The 21,972-nt window shown below is 43.1% G+C and overlaps 1 protein-coding gene across 5 annotated transcripts in view; it reads right to left on the reverse strand.

The window, feature by feature from the left end:
• Positions 1-19,843, reverse strand: part of raptor (regulatory associated protein of MTOR complex 1) — a 55,729-nt gene extending 35,886 nt beyond the window's left edge. For 2 of the 5 annotated variants that reach the window (XM_084604350.1, XM_084604349.1), the window contains exons 1-5: positions 19,543-19,843; positions 5,341-5,443; positions 4,837-4,997; positions 4,039-4,119; positions 2,224-2,451 (exon numbers count right to left, since the gene is read on the reverse strand). In XM_084604350.1, the coding sequence (XP_084460476.1) occupies positions 2,224-2,451; positions 4,039-4,119; positions 4,837-4,997; positions 5,341-5,443; positions 19,543-19,689 (720 nt within the window). In that variant the 5' untranslated portion in view covers positions 19,690-19,843. Of the gene's footprint in view, positions 1-2,223; positions 2,452-4,038; positions 4,120-4,836; positions 4,998-5,340; positions 5,444-9,908; positions 9,971-11,821; positions 12,310-19,542 lie in introns of those variants that run through there. The other 3 variants (XM_084604353.1, XM_084604352.1, XM_084604351.1) reach the window with 3 other exon arrangements.
• Between the last annotated feature and the right edge of the window lie 2,129 nt (positions 19,844-21,972).

A 21,972-nucleotide genomic window follows, 5' to 3' on the forward strand; every position in this document is an offset into this window, starting at 1 on the left:
ATATATATATATATATCCGAAAGAGTTGATTACAACTGATTAATAAATGTAAAATGAATCACCAAAAGTTTAAAGACAGAACGGTGGATTTATTGCGACGTTTAAACCGAGGTCCGGTCCTTTTCAAGAAAACACATTCTTGAAAAAGGACAGACCCCGATCGAAACGTCGAAATAAATCCACCGTTATATTTTTAAACTCTTGGCGATTCATTTTACATATATATATATATACACACACACATACACAGATGTTTGATGAATGAACTCAGTCTCTGTCATCAGAAGTCACTTATGTCTATCTTGACATTCCTTTCAGCATGACAGTTTATTTGGTTGTAATTATAGCACTAGGTGTATTACTTGGACCAGTGCTTGCAGGTGGAATTGCTGCCTTCATTGAAGAAAGCTAATCCAAGTTAAGAGAGACAGAGCTGGCAGACAAAGGTGTCAGTGGAAGATTACTTGAGCGCTTAATAAATGGAAGAAGTAGGTCGGCATGTTATTCTTGGGTTGTTGAGCCGGGTGAGCACACGGAGCATCATGTGGTTTGTGTATTGATGGTAGGGAAGAGACTGCTGTTAATGGTTAATGGCAGCCAGGATACCATACTTCTTTGTTTTGCCATGCGCAGTTTAATGCCCGCATACTATATGCAATTGATAAACCTAACTAACCAACTAACTGCTAAAGACAGAAAAAGATCTGCGTGAATGCCTTTTTATGATTCTTCATACTGATTTTTGTTCATTTTCATTATAAAAATTTTCGGATGAATTTTTTTTGTGACCATCTGAGATTCATATTACCGATGTTTACTGTATTCAGAAACAGGTTGGTCATGCTGTATTTACCACGCCAAGTTACCGATGTTTACTGTATTCAGAAACAGGTTGGTCATGCTGTATTTACCACGCCAAGTTTTATGCAGTCATCCCTGCACTTGTATAGTACTCTCAAACAGTGCGCCCTGTTGTGTACATATATATGACAACCACTGGTGCCTGGCAGGTTACATGCATCTCTTACTGACGTGAGAGAAGTAAAACACAATCTATGAGAAGGAGCCAGTGCAATAAGGTCATGTTTTGAAGTCATAGGCCACCCAGAAATGACATGAGTGTATTCTTTAATTGCCATTTGAACGTTCTAGACAGACGTGTGGACGACTGCACCATTACACTGCAAGGCAATGCTGGCAGCTCTAAAAGTGGACTGATGAATTTAAGACTTTATATTCTCATGAAAACGAAAGGCAAATAGGGCAGTGAGGGACCACAAGAAAAAAACTGATGCACAATAGGCAGTCTCAAACTGGGTTCAATGGTCTGCTCTTGTAGATTCTGTGAGTGCCCCCACTAGCCAGTCCCCCCCCACTAGCCAGTCCCCCCCCCACTTTCCTGCACACTTCTTGTCAGCTTGTGTGGACCAGACGCAGCATCTGGTTCAATAACACTTATTTTGACTATATCCTCGACTTTTTAAACACTAAATTGTGTCAGTGTTGCGCCAGCATAGTAGGGTGAAGTGTTAGGAGTGGGAACGTTTCATGAATAAGCCTATTTTCTTCCTTATCAGCTTGCATTTGCATTTCTGTTCCTTGTTGGCAGAGAGTAGCGCCACCCACACACAAATTGCCACATGGAGGCTTCCTAGCATTCACACTATGCGGGGTGCGGCAGACGGCCAGTGAAAGCCAGGCAAGCCGGCATGACTGACCATGAAACATTGCTTGTGCGCAAACCAATCGAAAGTGAAACAATTCTCCAACCATCACTTTTTTATTTTATAGAAACCCGCCGTTTCGGAGCCGGCTCGGCTCCTTCATCAGGGGTGCATGACGCAGGGCTTGGTGTAACTATAAGTAAAGAAACGTAGAGGCGAGGAGTGAAGGTTGTCGGGGTTTAGGAATTTCCGCACTCGGGCAATGGGCAGCCGGATGTAGACGGGTCCACATTTTTCTTGAACTGCACAGTTTCCTCAAAAAAACTGTACCGTTTTCAATTGTAGCCACGCAGAAATGCCCATGTGGATGCTAATACCAGGTATTCACTATTCTGAAGTATTTACTCATCCAGGAGAGCGACTATGACCATTGGAACCTGAGAGATGGGCCAGCGGCTATGGTGGCCGCACGCAGTTTGGGTGTAAAAAAGAAGAGAAAAGTCACAGCCCTACAAGGCAGCAAACAAAGAAAAGGAGCAGCAGCAGCAGCAGCAATCACCTGGTGCTGGCGGCAAGCAGCTAGCTGAATGCAGTTCTTGTAGCAGGGCGGCGCCTGGCCCTTGACGCTGCCCACCGAGATCTCAAACTCACGCTCGTGCTGGATGGCAAACTTGTTGAATGACTCCAGGATGAGCCCTGCCGACGAGCAGTCGTAGACATAGATGGATGGGGTACCCATCCACTGTTGCAGGTCATACATGGACAGGGGGATGTACTGCGTGTACGTCTGCAGCAGGAAGAGGTGATGCAAAACCTTTTAGCTGGGAAAGAGTCAACAACACATCTTAGTCACCAATGCATGGGGCAAACAGCAGTCTCAGCCGCAGGGACAACCCTGTTAAAATTGGTATAAATAGCAACCGTTCAGGCAAGCCACGCAGCATACCAACTGCCTGCGCAAACACCATCACACACCCCGCCGTGGTGGCGCAGTGGTTAGGGCGCTCAAATGCTGTGCCCAAGGACGCAGGATCAAATCCCGGCGGCGGCGGCTGCTGTTCGATGGAGGCGAGAGGTCAAATGCTGGCATTGTTTTACTTTCAGGAATGGTAGCAGTATAGCTAACGCTCTAGAAAAGTTAATTTTCTACTATACCGACACCAATTAGTGGGCAGTCCAGAGGGACCAGGTGTACAATCTATGCGTGAAAAGTTCTATGCTTGCATTTGTTACATTATAGTACGTTTTACTAGCCTCAAAAAGTTGTGCGCCAACATCATTTTGTTATCATTTGCTTTCTATACCTGTACGGATGGCAAGCGCGTTGTCTTGTAAAGGTGACGTGAACAATTTTATTTATGTTTAATGACATAATAACGCGCACACCAGCCGGCTGTAGTGTCTAAATCATCTTGCAAGACTTGTGAATCAGAATTGGCGCTAATTACTCTATAAACCACACAATCATCGGCAAACATTCCAAATGAAGACCACATGCAAATTGAAACACCATTAATATATCACAAAAGCAACACTGGGCCCTACACAGAGCCTTGGGGAACTTCCCGAGGTCACCAGTGCGTATTGGGACGAAAAACCATTTAAAACAACAGCCTGCTTATGCTTGCTAATTTTATCGCGTGCTCTAATTTAAATAGCTTGTCAACCGCTTTTTTTACAATCAAACTTCAACAAGGTGTTGAATGACTAATACTGCCTTGATCAAAAATGTATTTCCTACGTTGTATTCCTTATATTATACTATCTAATTAATATCCTTTCTGATTAGTAGATTATTCTCTTTTTTTCAACAAAGGAGTGAAAATGTCAACTAATTCAAAACCTAATTGAAATATCAAGAAAGTAATTTCATATTCGAAATCAGCACGAAAAAATACTAAGACTGCACATTTTTATTGCATTTAGCTTAAATAAAAAGAAAAATGTCCCAAGAGCCCTGTCTCTCTTCAAGCATAGCACGTTATATTTGGTAATATTAAGGACAAAAATACTTCACAGCCTGCACTTATATATAGACTGCGGAGCATAAAGTTTTAATTAAACATGTACAGCCTGAGGACTGTATACTGGAAATCATGGCAATCACTTTGGAGGAATTTAAGGTCAAAATGCCGTAAAACCCTGCTAACTTGAGCTAACATACCTAGAAACACTGCCATAATGGTAAGAATTTCGTGCCACAAATTAAATTTCAAAAGGTACTGTGTATTTGTCCATGCTTATATCGAAAAGGCTTTCATGATGAAATTCGACAAAGAAATTCAGACCGCGTAAATCTAGTAGTCTACCACCCCCATCATCGCTATCTGGAACACACCTTCTAGAAAATGGCTTCACTGTCAGCACAACTCACCCTGTTGAACACCCAGATCTCTCCATTGATGGTCGGCTTGGGCACACCGTGGCCATTGTAGTGGAACAGCACCCTGTCCTCCTGGCAAAACGAGTGGGGCAGAGCAGAATGAAGAACCAGCCTTGCCAGGGAAAATGCAGCCAAGCTTTTGAAATTCTCTGACGACCATCGTCAATGCCCATGCCTAGCCACACACATTCTAAGACAGCAAACAGAAGCCCCGATACAGGTCTTGGCATCTATAGAAAATTGCTTCTGCAACAGCTCTGGTTTGTTTGCCCTCAAAGCTTCGTGCACAGATCATGTATTTTACTCTGCTTTGTACTGTACAATGTCAGTGAATAAAGATCCCTGGGTGGCAAAAATTACTCCGGAGCTCTCCACTATGGCACCTCTTTCTCTCCACTTTCACTCCCACCTTCCTCCCTTCCCTTATGGCGTGGTTCAGGTGTCTACAGAACAAGTGCAACAGATACTGTGCCTTTCCTTTCCTGTGAACCAATTAATTATTATTATTATTATTATTATTATTATTATAGTTCACTCCCACCTTCCCTTACCGCACGGTTCAGGTGTCCACAGAACAAGTGCGACAGATACTGCACATTACCTTTCCTGTAAACCAATTATTATTATTATTATTATTATTATTATTATTATTATTATTATTATTATTATTATTATTATTATTATTCATGCAGTGTCATGTTCAAGCAGAGCTAACCAAATGCAGCGTCACCACAGTGACTTGGCTTAGCTGCTGTGGCATTTGGTGATTCCACAGCAGTAGGAGCTTGCCTTGGAGTTTCGCCTGAGCGAGGAGCAGAGCTTCTTGACCTCCTCCACAGTTGGGTCAAGGCTGAGCTTGTAGCGGGCGCGGGACTGCCACCGCTCGTACTGCTTCTGTAGGGCCGCCCCAATGCTCTCGAGGGCCTTCTGGGGGGGTGACTGCAGTGGGTCTGCACATATCATGCCATATCATGTGTCAGGGACAGTCACGTCGTGCCACACATTGAGTGACACTATGCACTCAGGATCTGGCCGAGATCTTGTGACACCTTCCCTTCTGTGGTGCACGCGCAAACGAAGGTTGCCGACGATGATTGTGTTGTTCACATTGCACTTCTTGGGCAAATCAAAAACATAAGTGACTGCATTTTCAAAAGGCTACTTTGTTGATAGCTATTTGGTGAAAGAACGGTGCGACTGAGACAGACACGGTGCTGCGCTGGCCTACTCTGTTTAACTACGCTACCACAAGTGCAAAAAATTCACAAGACACGTCTAGCTTTTGGTGCTTACCAAGCCAGCACTCCAGTCTTGCACAGGGCTGTGTTTTCACCACATCGGGTGGGTCCACACCGATGTTGAGACACATGACGAGGGCCACGCTGACCGTCTTCATCTGAAATGGATAAACATGGATTGCAACAACAGACACGACCCCTGCCTTAAGCTCTCTTAAGCTCCAAGCTTTTTTCAGCTCAGTGGAAGGCTTGCCGTGTAAGGTGTTCAGTTCCACAACTATTTTGTCAGAAAAGCGGTACAAGAATTTTATTAATGATTTTTCTGTCAGTTCGTGATACCGTTTTTATGTATCCTGATGCTGGCAACCATTATCAGCAAGTGATTGTATATATAAAAGAAATATTCCAAATCTCTCTTCCTCCATGCTGAATGACTGTCTCCAGAAAGTAATTCGATGTATTTAGTACTGAGCAGAATTAATTTCAGCTTTTATACCCACGGTAAGCATAAGATAAAATAAAACATGATGACACTCCTGGAAAAAAAAAAGAAGAAAGCAAGCACTAAGCACTGAGAATAAATGAATGATGTTTTACCGACATGCAGTAATGTGGTGGGGCACACCGCTTCGGTTTGTCTTATGCGATTTTCAATCCCAAATTAAAATCATAAATCCTCCTTTCTTACACGCTGATGCTCAATCCTTGCAATAAGAGGCAAGACGTTTTCATTTCCACCACAGCTGCCTGACATGCTTCGGTAAGTTGTCAGTCCCTTTACAAACCTGTGAACATCACTGAGATTCTACAGGCAGTAATGCAGAACAGTAAAAGGCGTCCAAATACGACCTCCATTTTATTTACCAAGGCAACTAACTAATGCTACTAGGCACTGGCATTGAAATCAGCTGCAATGAGCTTAGCACTCAGCATCAAACTCGAACAAAATGAACACAATGTGTCGGGTGGCACCAGAGCGGTGTTTAATACTGTGTCAACCAAAAGCAATGTCCCCATGCCTCTAAAGTGATGGTGCATGCATTCTGTGAGCCACAGCGAAATGGTACGCGCATTCCTGCAATGGCATCATTAACCCCCCCCCCAAAGTCCCAAGGACCCAAGGTCACTACACTTGGAAACTCGTCAACCATAGCGGTGCTGCAGTTCATACATATATGCAAGCATTCCTACATGAGTGCCTCCTCTATGCCCCACCTGCTGTCAAATGTAGTAACAGCCCTCATATTAAGAATACGAGAAACCAAAACCATGTGTGGTAAAAAAATGGGGATGAGCACACGCACAGATGCATTACTAGTTGCGTAGTGTGAATAGTATGGGCAAATTCTAAAAGTGCTATTACTTCAACGTTCAAATGATTATGGAATGAAAAGGGTGCAGGGTGTCATTTCACGAGTTCAGAGAATGGGGAGATTTCGGGAAGCAGTATTTACAACAGCGGCTGTAGTTGAACATTTGTATATTTAAATATAGGTGAGTATAAAGCTCTGCTTTCATCAAGCCATATGAATGGGCCTGTGTGGCCTTGGAGTAGGGTGTTTGCCACCAAGCTGGCAGTACCTGCCAACGCAAGGCCATGTGATGCGGTCTCAAGGTGACAAGTCCTCTGGGAAAGTCGAGCCTAAGCCACAGAAAGCAGGTGGTCGCTTGGCACGAGGAGCAGCAAAAAAAAAATTAATACTTATATCTACCGTTGTGCGAGCATACAAGCCAGAGCACTCTCCTGCTGCCCGTTCCGACTTCTCTAGGTGCAGGCAATGACCGCATGCTTGCACTCCTGCTCCTACCAGAATGCTGGAAGCCTTTTTCGCATAGCGCTCACTTTGCATAACTAGTCTGACCACTGTTTATTAGGAGCTCAGTTGTAACAGATCCCATGCGACTGCTTGCGTCTTGCTGCTTCATCAGGCATGGACGCAACTGCAATATATCAGTGATGACGCCGTCCAGACAATCTGAAACTATACTAAGCAAAGGCTGCATATCGACCTGCTAGGACATATATTTCTCATGCTTTCTCCCCTTGCCTACCCTACTATACATATCTTCACGTACAGTATGAATGTGATATGAATAAATGCTTTATCTATTGACATGTGACTTGCCCCTGCTGTTATTTCTTAAATGATGCCATTTGTGCTGACTTGCCCCTACCGTTATTTTTTAAATGATGCCATTTGTGCCAAGAATCTGCTGTCTATTTCAAAAACATTTTTTCAACAGACAGCCACCTGAAATAACTCAACAGCATCCCATGGCTAGCTGGGGCACTACAAGTCTCCCAAAATTCCGTATAATGCCATTTGCTGCATTATACGGTAAAAGTATGACTTTTTTGAAAAAGACAGTATTAAGAGAAATCAACAAAATGCCCCCTTAAGTGGCCTAATTAGTGACACCATGTCACCATTTGCTGCACTTATTTTGAAATAGCCTTCAATATAGAGAGACGCGGTGACCATACATCACAATGTGTAGCAATGCCCGCCACAAGGCATTAACAGTCTTGGTGCAGCCTTAGCGTAATTTCACAACACAAAAGTCTGTTTGTTTACAGGACGGAGAAGCTGCACTGAAATGGTGAAGGCTGGCTTAATTGGCACAGATTTCTCCCCACGCCATGGCAACCACTTTTTGACGAAGACACAAAGCAAAGTGCTCGTGTGCTGTGCGATGTCAGCGCAGCATGCAGCACACGATAAAGAACACCAGGTGGCCAAAGTTTTCGAAGCCCTCCACTACGGCATCCCTTCTAGCCTGAGTCCCTTCAGGATGTTACACCATGTACACCAAACCAACCTATACCAATGAGAAGTACAAAAAGGCTCATTCTGTTGCATGGTAAAAATGACCTCAGTGATGGAGAACAACAAAGATATCTTCCTGCAATTTCCTCACAGCTACAGCTATGCAGAATACCTGTGTCTTGTAGGCCATTAACGTGGATGCTAACAAAAGATCTTCAACTTAAAACACAGCGAGCTATGAAAAGGAAAATAATAGGTGGAATATCCAGAAACGGCAAAAAAGCATATAAGCAAAGTTTATACATGGGAGGAAACAAAGTGAGTGGCACGACTGATGCAGACAATATATCATGTGTAGCAGATTTCACAGCAGCAGCCACGAATAGAGTGGAGCAAGGCACGATTGAGAGGAGGCAACATGTTGGACGATGGTACGCACGACTCTGGCGCCATCTATGAACGAGCAGCAGTACTCAAGTGCCATCGCAGGCAAACCTCCCCTCTCTTAGCCCCCCTACCTTCGCCAATACCATCCAGACTAGCTAAGGCTTCTAAGATGCATGCATTTCTTTTTCTGTGTATGAATAGGAGCTGGCTGCAGATTTTAACAACTCAAGCTTGGTTTACTGAATTAAAGACATGAAGTGAGAGAGTTATTCAGGTATACACCTTTCCAAAAATGTATTAAAGGTAAGAAAAAAAAGCTGATCCCTCAGGCAGCGATAGACAGAAGGAATGAAGTCTTTCAATGGAATGGCACATATCCATGTGTGCTACAGCACTGTATTTTGCAGGAACTTAACACACGAACCTTAGGTCCTGATTTGTAGTTACCTCGGCATTGAGGCACACATCACTCATCTGGCATTTTTTAATAATGCTGTAGTATCTTGACAGTACATATGAAACTGACAGCAGTGAATAAACCACGGCTATACCAGCACACAGTAAAATGACATGACCGGAGACATGCCAACACAATGCATGCCTGCCACTGCCCAGCGCTCCTATTTAGAGATTCAACAAAAGCCAAGCCAGTTTCTACAATGTTCGGTATGCCCGAGGAAACTGCGGTGCAACACATGACATTGGCCACAATCATGTTTCGTAGCTGCGACGTTGCCTCAGAGCACTAGGACTTTCTCTCACGGTGACGCTGCCTTCGCTCATGCAGTGGTAATGAAAGACTGCACGCATCAATGTGGTACTGCCTATGAGTGAGCGGCGGTGCTCTCTTTCACTTGGTTACACTGGCAATGGCAACATGACGGTTGCCATTACAACATGGCAATATGTTGGTTGAATCAACCAACATATTCACGCTTAAGAGCTGTGTTCTCATATAGACACTACACAATTAAAAAGATCTGAACAACACAGCAACAAGTGCGCTTCAATGCTCTTAAATGTACTCCTCATGAAACAATCGGCAGTTTCTATTAATATGCCAAGAAGCACAGGTCTAAGCATATTTTCTGCGGAAAATTGTGCAAAAAAAGAGAAAACAGTATGTAAACAATTGCCCATATATGCCACTTTTGAAGGCCAAGATTTATGGCAGTTCATGCAATATGTAAATATTTTTGCAGTGGTCCTCTGCACTTGCTGCTGCACATGGTTGCTCCACACGCTGTATATTCTTTTTTGCTAATGAAATAAAAAATGATCTTTGGTCAATATACCTTACTATATACCCCCCTCCCTTTCCCTGAACCGAATCATTGCTGGACTAGCATACAAAGCGAGGAAGATCTTATGCATGAATTTAATGTTCACCTCAAATTTGCGGGGGTCAAATGAATGCAGGCGGTGAACGACCAGGTTAATTCGAGGGATATGGGAGAAAGGGGATTACCAGTGGATGTAGTCAGGCTGGTGATGATGCGGTGATGATAATGCAAACGGGGGTTACTAGGCCTGTAACAAGATTCATGGAAAGGGTGTTCTTTGCTCATCCATCAATCAATTAGGTTGGACAGGAGGACTGACCTCAAATGTAAATCGGAATGAGTTTAGCCAGAAATTTTAATTAATGGTAGGAGAAACCTGCTACCTGACAGCTGTTATTTCTCACCAGCTTCAGCTGTTTTAGTACTTTGAAGCTGTGTCAATCACCTCTATGACATTATTCCAACAAATATGATCCACTAATTGTTGGTGACTTTAGTTTGCCCGGCCTGCCCTGACTGGCCTTCTGGATGCTGCTTCCCAAGCATTGCTGAAGTGCGAGAACAGATCAGAAAGTTACTTGATTTTGCTAGCTTCATGCAGCCGGAGCAAATTAATTGTTGCACCACAGGGGTAATCTCCTGGATTAGCCCTGACCAACAACTGCAAATGCACCATTTCTGGCTACTAGATACTTGACATCAACCTTTCAAGGCAGAGCTAAAAACGTGTTGACCTGGAATAAAAAGAAAAAGCCCAGCCATCACAATTACAACTAAGGTGACTATGTAGGTTTTCCTTGGGAAACTGAAAGCATTGACTGGACAAACTTAATATTGTCTGAAACTTGTGCCAACAAGGCTGCAGAAATCCTTACGAAAAATTCAACTTGGAATGCAAGCGTTTGTAATAAAAATGATGCCCAAAATGACAATCTAATAGTGCTGGTTTTCGAACGAACTTAGAAAAGAGCTAAGTTAAAGACTTTATTATCACAGCTATCACAGAAAGTTTGTATAATTCACCTTTCTTTCTGGTATGAATAAAATTAGCAAAGTTAGCAGGGTTTAACCTACTGTTGAACCTAGTTTGACAAGCGGTAGATCGGTTTAGTTGGCCAAATTTTAGTTTACCACAACAAAATTACTCACAGTTGCTTTGGCAACACTACTACTCGAATACTATGCGAGAGAATCGGACTCCATCTTTAAGGGTATGACGCGACAGCTTTAATGGCTTCCATTTGAGGCTCAGGCTCTAGCCTTTCGAAGCAGGTACGGGAGCAGCAAAAGTCGATCTTGGAGCATGTTTGGAGCAATTTATTAGCTATTTTTGAGCATTTTGAAGCAGGATGACGGCGTTAAATGCTACTAAGAGCATTTTCTCACCATACCTAAACTAAGTTCTATTTAGTTTGACCTCGAAAACAGCAGAAAAATGTTAATTATAGAATGCAATCGAAAAAAAAATGCCAAAAACTGTTTGCGTTACAGTAATTTTATCTGCATGACAGCTGTATGCATCTGAAATGAAACCCAAGTAAAAACGACAGTTATTCCCGGTTTCGTAAAACGCTTTGCTTTGCGTACGCACACTGTCGGGAAAGTTGAAGGATTGCTTCAATATCGTAAAAGCTTCCCTACCCTTTTGCAGTGCTACTCAGTTGTACTGATGCCTCTGCACAGAGCGGCCGGCCCCTTCGAGTTTTGAAGATGCTTCACCGCAGAGTCGCGCAGTTACGCAATGCGGCGAAGCGCACCGTGCGCTGAAAATGCGCGTGACCAGCTGGAAGCAGAATGTGGACGAACGTGCGGGACATATAACCAGCTGGAAGCAGAATGTGGACGAACGTGCGGGACATATATGCGTATGGGTTAGACTACCGTGACGCTATCCGTAAAAAACAAACTTTGACGCTTCGTGCAGCTTCCGATGCGCTGACCCAATGACAGTGTGGAATGCACGAAGTAAACGTGAATCTAAAATTATGCGATTGAGCTTTATTGCCACAGCGCACACAACGTGCTTGGGCACAGCAGTTACATGCATATAAGGTTCGCGGAGGCCTATTTCGATGATCGCTGGCGGAGAGTGTCGTACCTCAACGTACGTGTCGCCGGACACCGGTGCGTTTCCCGTCGTTGACATCTCTGCTGGACGCAGGCGAAGAGCTGCGATCCGCCGTCGCGCCGCAACTAACCGCACTCGCTTTTAGCACGTTTTCCCTTCAAATTGGCATCGGCTAGGACCACGCTCAGAGCTCAAATTATCCGAACTTCAGCATTAACGAGGGCCGAATCAAAACGAATTTACTTCAGTCCAAAAACTGCATGCATGCAAATTTATTCTGTATCCCATTTAGAGATTTAGGACTGCAATGATTCCAAAGATTTTTACTCCAGGTTATGAAAGAAAAAGACAATGACAGCTACTGCAAATAGCAGTGGAATCGATTAGCTGGTTTTAATTTAAATTCAGAAAAGCTTATGCTACCTGCCTTTCGTGAAAGTCGCAGCGATAACAGTTTTTTATAACAGCTTTATGACGAACAACTCGAGTATGCAGCTGAGTAATTTTGTTACATTGGCTAGAGTACTTTTGACTTTTGTATAACGAGCGCCCAGTGTTGCTCTACCGACAATAATAGTCCGCTAAATTTGGAGTTCCATACTGCCGTCTTGGCACAGCTTGGCGCAACAGGTCAGATTGGCACAGAATGGCGCAACTGGCGCAGCACTTCCACCTCTGCGGTGTCAGTTCATTACCAATCCTCTAACTTGTACCTCTAATATCTCACCCATTCTTATTAGCATACAATCCTAAGCTAGCACATTGTTCAACTGCTATTCACAACTGCCCATGAACTGTCAGACATATCCTGCTGATCGACTTTTGGGCTGAGTGCAGCTACTGTTCTAAAATATAATGCACATTCCAAGGAATGTAAACGCCTGTGCTTCTACCATACTACTTACATAATCCTTGTAAAAGAAAAGCTTTCGCACTCGCCTAAAGCAGTCTGACAGTTTTCACAGGGTCCACTTAGTCTTCAGGGACTCAAACAGGAAACAGCTTTATCCAAAGGTCCCGATCCAACCATCGACCTCTAAGCAGTATGCAATGTGTTAGTTAAACATTTTTCTTTAGCTTACCCATGCATTCCAACCACTGCCCCTTCGTACAACAAAAATTGCTGTTCAGACGATTCTTTCCCAAACGTGCCAGCCTTTGAAGTTCCCAAGGTAGCAGCAACTATTCGAGCACTATCACCCAAAGAGACCTGAAGTGCTGACGTAATTTTATGTTGATAATCAAGGATTGAGCTATTAACGCGATAGCATTTGACAGGCGGTAGTTGGTAGGGGACATGAGCGCCCATTTGTCAATGGGTTGTGTGACGTAATGATACCATATGCTGTCACAAAGCCAGGAGGAGCTGTTAACTCTAAGGAGGGGATAGGAATCAACCTTCCAGCTCATCCGGAAGCCAAGCAAGGTACACTACTCCTAGGCCAAGCAGGCATATTCACGATAGCACACTTTGATAACACGATATCATTAAAGGTGCCATTCACTGAAAATCTGGTGTAGGCAGCTGTCCACCGGCATTGGCACTGCAAGTAGACGTAAGATGCAAGTAGACGTAAGCATGAAATGGCTATGGACAAGAAACCATGGCACTATCTTTGGGGGCGGTACAGAAGCCACTGTTTCATGCAGCACCCGTTTAGCCCTGCAGTGGCCTTCTCTCAAAGGCCCCTGACAGCCAAAAAATGAAGTGTATGGTGCCATATATCTGCCTTTTGCATGGAATTATTAGAAATAATAAATTAAAATTCAGCATATTTTAAATGCACAGCTTGAGTGATATCTAAACAACTATTGAGAAGAAATTGTAAACAATGATTTTTGTAACTTGTTTAGACAGCATTTAGCGCTTGTGTGCCAGTTCTGTATGAGGACAGAGAACCAGTCTCGTTAAATCTCGTTACATCTCATTCAGTGCCTGAAAGTTCCCTTTTCAGTCTCCAGTGATGGCTCTCGGTTTTGGCTAGACTTCACCTCAAGGTTACACACAATGGGAGCTAAAAGCATTTCAGTAAAATAAATTGAATAAATAAGGTAAATAAAGCTAGTGATATACCTCAGTTGCCTAACATTTTTGCTAGTAGCAAGTAGTAGTAGTGCGATGCGCTGCAGATGAAGTTATATGATGTTAGGAAGATAGTGACAGACCGTAAAGCGTGACGTGATATGGTCCATAGGGTCACGAAGAATCGGACACGACTGAACTGAACTGAAGTAGTAATAGCACCCAGCTGCTATATCTGCCAGTAGCAGCAGTCCGCTGTTGGTTGCGTGATTTCTTTCTTGGAATCAATTTAAAATAGGATCAACTAGGATTAAACAATAAAATTAGTTGCAACATATTGAAAGAGAGAAAAGTATACTTCCTCAAACTGATATTAAAAGAAATATAACTGTCTGTATGATGCTGTGGCATAGTCATAAAATGTAGTACATTCAGTTCAGACACTTAACGTCTACCATAACAAAGCAACAAGAGAACACAGCATTATGCTACCATCAGCTCAGACATGACTTTCTTGGCCAATTTAAAATATAAATTCCTGCTAACCCATGAGTTCTGCCCTTGTTATTACTACTCCATTGCCTGATCTACCAGAATATTTCAAAATTTTATACTCATCTCAGACAGTAGACTGTCCTTTTATGCGATGCTTTCAACTTTGTCAGTTGTGATCTGTTTTTGTGCAAAATGTGAAGATAAGGATTCACAGCATATCTGTGTGAATGGTTTCCAAGTTACCCTTACGACTGCGCAAATACTGTCGTGCACTGTGGATGCCTCTGATTTGCATACCCTGCTATAATTGATGTACTACACGGGTATAATTTACTGACTTTTACTTTTCAATGTTTTTCTTTATTTTTTTTTTTTTTTTTCAATCTGTTTAATAATGATATCAGGTGCTGCATCAGGTGCTCTGGTGCTCTGAAGTATTACAGTTTGCTGATGATATGAAGATTCTACGCTCTGCAGATGCTATGACAGTTTGTAATGAATTACAGAAACATGCAAAATCAATATACAAATAGTGTGCATGAAATGCCCACCTTCAAATGTAAAAAAACGATAGCCATTTCCTTTCTCAGGAAGAGAAAACCAACACTGTGTAAATGCCATGTGAATAGTAAAAATGCCTTGTTGACGCTGTCCACAACTTGATAGGGTACCTGACTCCCAGCTGATGTTCAGTACAACGCCAAAAAACTCGAACAGCAGAGCACATGGGTGCCAATATATTCACGCTTATTTTTATCATAACCATACATAAATTTTGACGAAACGTTGCAGAAGAGGTCCCATTTTCGGTAAAGTAATTTTTGTCAACTATGCATGCAAGCAGACACACCAAAGAAAATTACTGTTTTATTCACTGTACCCTGCTAATTAGACTCGTGCCAGCAGTTATTAGTATTAACAATCCATGCTGTTAAGACAAATAGAATTATATTTCCACTAGGCTAAAACTTGTTTTTATATCATAAGCCGGAGGACTACAGTAATCACATAAACATTATGTAAAATGCTCAGTGGCCGCAGAAGTGTCGGACTCTTGCCTTAAGCGCAAGCTAAACAAAGTGTCATAGCTTGATGATTAGCAGTACAGACCATTACCGTTTTCATTCAACAAACCAAAAGAAGGCTTCACATGTTTACTGAAAAGCAAGGCAATGTTTTGTGAAGAGTGAGTGGCAGCGCCGCGGAGACAACCCAGAGCTCTCTGATCTTACTAGTTGGGAAACTTTGCTTCAAGAAATGACTAGTTTTAGTGTGCACTATGTATGGATGGATGGATGGAATACAGGAGCGCCCCTTTGAAACGGGGTGGTAGCAGTTGCTATCATGCTCATTTTTCCCCCTATACTTTAATTATTGTTTTAGATTGGTTAACTATACCATCATTCTATTTATTGAATTTTTGTTTCTACATTAGTAACATTATGTCATTTTTCTGCTTATAAGCTACCAATCTCCCAGTCGTTTTTTGCTAGCTTCCACCGCCGGTTTATTCACCTGGCCACTGATATCTCTAAACCCCAGAGCTTCAGGAACAGTGACTGCACCTGCATCGACTTCCGCATGGATGCCATTACATTCGAATATAATATGGTTAATTGTTTCTGTGGATTTACCACATACTGCACATGCTTCATCTTCAATGTTAAAATTCTTTTTGTAGCTGCGTGTTCTAAGGCACCCTGACCTAGCTTCAAAAAGTAGGGCACTGGCTCTTGAGTTATCAAAGAACGCTTCATTTCTGATCTGCCTTTTCCACTTTCAATATAGTTCCAAACTCTGTTTCTTTTTTATAGAATTTATCCAACTTTTACCTTCCATATTTTTCCCCTGTTGCTTAATGATCTTTATTTCTTTGTCCTTGTGACAGCATACCAACTGGTTAGTTTCCTAGTTCTTTTCCTCCATTGTGAGTCAAAACTTTTTAGGTATGAACATTTATATACTTTAGCTGCCAATCTGTTACTCCTGTGCTTGTGGGTTGTAGTGCCATCTAGAGGCAAGCAATAAAAGCTATCACTCATAGACGCCATTTTTTATCTTTTAAAAAATGTTTCTTTTCTTTCTTCTTTCACCTCTTGCTAATCTGTTGGGTTGTTATATGTGTATGAATTTTCGCTACTTCAGACAATGATGGTGTCACACTGTCATTGCCAGGAAATGAGTTGATTGATGAGCAAAAGGATGGTTATACAAGGTAGAGGGTGAAAAAATGTGTCAGTGTGCAAATTTCGTTGATGTCGAGTAATTAGTTAATTAGAGGCAAAAAAAGTAGTCAACATCAAAAGAGCCAAGGACGTCGATATAGTGTGCTGATGTTAAATCAGCCACAGACATCGAAATTGTGCCAAATACGTCAAAACTGTGCAAAAAAACGACCAAAAATGTTGCTAAGCTTTAAAGGGCCACTGTCCAGGGAATGACCTTTTAAACAAAGGAGCCCAGTGCTTCGATCAGGTACCGGAGATAGTCTGTGCAAAATGCTACAGCGATACGCGCGCCGCAAAAATACAAATCAAAGCTCTCTCATCCTCCCCTCCGGGAAACCAGCTTACCCGTTCTCTACGAGCCGCAAGGCTGACGTCGGAGTAGTAAACGACATCCATTGGTCCGTCTCGCTGACTGACGGATGAAGGATGGGTGTACACTAGCGCTCGCTGCGAGCTTTTCCCTCGCCATGGCCGGACTGAATGCAGCGGCGCGCGCTCCCTCGTCCGTTTTTCTTCACTCACGCAGAGTACCACACCCCACCTCCCGCCAACAGTAAAGGTGCACCAAAAGTAAAACAGAGCATGCGAGCAGTGGCCAAACTGGAAAATATGCATGCCAGCCTGCTCTATTAGTAAAAAACGAGGTGTCTGTACATCCGGCTCGCCTCTCTCGACTATCTTATACTCACCTCATTGCCAGCACTAGAACTTTCACAATTCTCCTTAGTTTACAGGTTATTTGTATCAAATTTCACAGTGGTTCAACGTTTTATTGCAGAGAAAATTAATTTTAAATTTTCCAAATTTGTGGCATCAATCCAGAAATTTCTAGGAGCAACCTTGGGCATGTGACGTCGCTGAATGCACAGCCACCTATGTTTGCTCTGCATATGCTGCAGGACAAATGTTTGAGCTTGTTCAGGTCATTTCAGACAAATAGTGACTCCAGCTGTTACAGTCATCAGTTAACCTGATCAATGCACATATAAATGGTTTTGCGGCCATATTTGGGACATCATAGGTTGTTTGTCAAGACGTCACAGGCTGGCAGGTTGGTCGAAACATACCTATGGTTTCCCAGTTTTTGCTCTCTTAAAATACTTCTACTTGATATTTAAAAATGCATTTTTTCTACCGGAAAAGAAGGCCTGAGGTATATGATACAGTTACGAGCTCAAAATGCTAAGAATTCCACAGGTTTGCCCTTTAACCGCTCTCATTTGCGGGTCGGGTCGTCTTGAGGGTCCTAGTTTGTGTACATGCACATACTCACTAAATCTCCATTTTTTTCATTTGTGCCTCTATTATATCACACATTATATATATCACACAATCGTAAGTTATCAATTTCTGTGAAAGACCAGCCGACAAAGATACCTATACAGCCCTGCTTCAATCAAGCCATATGGATGCCTCTGGAATGACATGTTTTACTCTATGCCCAAGGATCCTGGAAGGTTTGATCACCCTTTCAGTTTCCCATGTGATTTTAAAACCCCGAGTTGGCAGCGCAAGTGGTCTTGTAACGTCACACGACTCTCCACCCAATCAGTTATCAGTCCACTACCACCTGCCAAAGCCATTCCCATGATTATTCGCTCATAACAATGACAACGCTCACAATGTCGAACTTTCTGCAGAATGGGGTGTTTTAATGTTCATGTGTTAAAAAAGCATTACCAACAAGTCTTTAATGGAGTCGCTTAATATTTTGCCATCTTCATTCCGCAGCACACTGCTCCAAAGCTTTAGATATGCCTGCTCACGTCTACTGACAGTGTGAGTTACTGAGTGAGTCCTCTTCTCTTTCCATGGGAAACATGGAAGGTTCTTCTGTAGCATTGAAAGCAGCCTCCCTCACAATGGAAGGCTTCAACTTTATTTAAACTATGGTAACATGTGGAAGCAACCACAGCATTATCAGGAGCAAGGATTCAAAACATAGAATGCTTTTCCAATGCAAGTTTGATGAATGCTACCATTCTTGTCTGTTTTTCTACACTGTCCTTCCGTGACCCTGATGGCACTCAATTTAGACTGCCGCTTTCAACACTACCTTCGAGACCACCCTTCTTGCCACCGGACCTAGCTAAAAGCTTATGCTAACCAACCTTGCCAAGGCAAAGTGCTCTTACACTGGGGAGAGAAGGTTGTTACCTTTTAGCTTAAAATAACGTTTATTCTCATTATCTGATTGACTGATTTATAGGAAGGGAAAGGCGCGGTAATTGTCTCACTTTTCTGTGAACACCTCAACCGCGCCGTAAGGGAAGGGAGGAAGGTGGGAGTGAAGGTGGGAAGAGAGAAAGAGGAGCTGTAGTGGAGGGCTACGGAGTAATTTCGACCACCTGGGGATCTTTAAGTTGCGCTGACATCGCACAGCACACGGACGCCTCTTCGTTTCTCCTCCATCATTCTCATTATCTCTCTTAGCGCATCTGGTGTGTGCACTTTGGCCAGCAAAAGTGGTCATCCAATCACCGAAGACGCCCTAGCGTACTCCGCCGCGGTCTGTCCAATCTGGGCCGGCGCTCGCTTTCCCTCGCCCTCAGTTGCGGACACGTGCGCCGCGGACAGAGCATGCGCGAACCCACAAAAAAAATATATACAGGAATGACAACAGCGTGCACAAGTTTCCTGCGGTCAGACAACGGCGACAGAACCGGCCTTTAAATTAATCATGTCTCCGTGAGAAATAACTGCTAATGATAGTGGGAGCCTGGTGAAGCCGCACTCGAAACAGGAACCGAATAGAAAGCACAGCCAGGCGGAGACACTTACGCGTGCGGATGTGGGTTTGTAATAACTCTGCTGATCACACGAGAATGCATCATCCGCAGATTATCACCGCGCACGCATGAAGGCAAGCGGGACAGAGAGATGAAGGGGGGTGGGGGGAGAATCGCCACCGAGTTTCGGGTGCACTGCAAACGCTGCGAACGACTGCCCACCTCGCAGATCGCGATGCTCAGTAGCGAGTCGTGGGCTCAGGCTGAACTACTCACCCGCTCTTTCATTCGCCAAGTCTGTGTGGGTATGCTTTCAGTTGGCAGAGCCGCGTGTCGAGAATCGCTGAATGCCAGGGGCACCTTCCAATCCGGCAGCTGACTGGAATCGTCGTCCAGCTCCGGTTCTCGCATGGCTGCAACCATTGACAACGGAGGCGAGGGCCTAGTAGCCTTCGATCAACTTAGGCACGCTGCCGGCATTTCTTCAACGCGCACAGCCGCTTTTCAGGAGACACCGCACACGCACAAATGCAGCGACATTGTTTTCATTCGTTTATTCTATTCTATGAAATACATGAAAACGAACGGGATGAATATCATGGTTGCCGACTCCGTAGTAGATTCGTTCATGTTTAGGCGTTTTTCGAGGAATTCATAATGATTAGCTGTATGTTTGTAATCAATATAGCAGCTTAACAATATCCGCAGTAAGTTAGGCAGCAGAAATATATAAAAAGATAAAACTTGATTTCTACCAGAAACGGGCTGCAATGCGACTACCATGCTGCAACCATGGATTGAGCAACCTCTGCACCGACTTCGCAGAAGTGGCAAATTTGAACTTGTCAAGAATGAAGTGAATATAAAAATGGCACAGTAACTCGAATTAGGTCTTGGCATTGGACGCGCATTTCACAATGTACTATGACTAATGAGTAGGAGAAAAACTGCAAAGCAAAAATGCTTGTGTTGGACTGCTGGCTCGGATCAGGAAAGAATAATCTAGGCAAAAAAAAAAAAAAAAAAAAAAAAAAAAAAAAATCTATACTGATAAATACGAACTTACGAGAAACAGAAGAGGAGCTAGGGAGCAGATATGGGGACAAAGGAACAAGGAAAAAATATCTAGCCTAGCTCACTAGCCTTTCTTTAACCTTTATTATCCTACCATGGATTTTACAGAATAGTCTCGATGCGCTCATGCATGGATCAGACGAAGTGAGCGTCTGCAGGTTCTTCTCAAACCGGAGTAGGAAAACAAACTTTGCTCACAAAAGAAGCCAGAACGAAAGTTGAGTACCCCAAAGCCTTCTTCTGCGATGGGCTGCCTCACGAGCTGCTCCCGGGCGAAAGGCAAAATTTTCTAAAAAAAAAAAGAAAAAAAAAAAAAACAGAACCTGAGCGATAGCGACGAGCGGCAATGCTTTGGAGGCCCTCAGTCAACCGCGCGATATAGCGTTTCACACACACGGACGATGTTTTCTCAGTGTTTAAATTTTTATTTATTTTATATATATTTATATTTTTTTTAAATTTTCCCTTTAATCTGCTGGGCGATGAGACACCGGTAAGCTCGGGCGCCACTTCTTGAAATTTGATCAGGTACAGTGAACTAGACTTCACTATAATTTGAGGCATCCCAGTGCGCTTTCAACGAACACGCTGTTTGCGTTCTATGCAATGTCGGGGAGTTGGGGGAAGTCCATCGTTAAGGATATGACGCAATAACGTTTCCCATGCACTTTTCCCACCGACACTTAGCATCAGCAAGCATTAACTTTTCATTCTGAGCATTTTGACACTTTTACCCTCCTTTTCCTAATGTTTCATTTTTAAAATTAATTAGATTATTTGATCAATTACATTTTAAGTATTTTTTTAATTATCACCAGCAAACATTGGTTTCTCATTCTCAGCATTTTGGCATCTTTGATCTTGGTTGGTTGGTTGGGTCATAGGAAGCGAAAAGGCGCAGTATCTGTCACACTTGCTCTGTGGACACCTGAACCGCGCCGTAAGGTAAGGGAGGAAGGTGGGAGTTAAAGTGAAAAGAGAGAAAGGAGAGCCATAGTGGAGGGCTGCGGAGTAATTTCGACCACCTGGGGATCTTTAACGGGCGCTGACACCGCACAGCAACACGGACGCCACTTCGTTTCGCCTCCATCGAAACGCAGTCGCCGTGGTCGGGTTCGAACCCGGGAGCTCGAACACAGTAATCGGGCGTCTTACCACTGCACTACCACGGTGGGGCCCTTTCCCGATTTTTTCATTTTTAACTCAATTACACACTCTACACTTTTTAATTAGTATCAAGCATTGACTTTTTATTGTGAGCATTTTGATACATAATTGAAGCCCCCGTTGTTCTATTTTGATTTTAATTAATAATTAAATAATAACTCCAACTTTTTAATCTGAGTATTTTGCCGCCTTTGAACCCCCTTTTCCATTTTTTAAAAATTATTTCAATTAATGAATTGAACCTTTAAAGATTCTATTTTTTCTTAAGAATATGAAATTGCGGCCCGAGGTAAGAAGGGACACTACTAGCGCGCATGAAAAGAAACAAATTCTTACCTCGCAAAGAACATATGTTCCAAGCGGACTACAAATTTACCACACCAATCAAGTCGGCGATCATTGGTTGCGTACGTGCGCCTTGCAAGCAATGACCGCATGAATATCTCGTAAGTTGAAGCGTGCCCA

This window comes from Amblyomma maculatum, chromosome 5 (genome assembly GCF_055883805.1).
Source record: "Amblyomma maculatum isolate TAMU_Amacu chromosome 5, ASM5588380v1, whole genome shotgun sequence".
NCBI lineage: Eukaryota > Metazoa > Arthropoda > Arachnida > Ixodida > Ixodidae > Amblyomma > Amblyomma maculatum.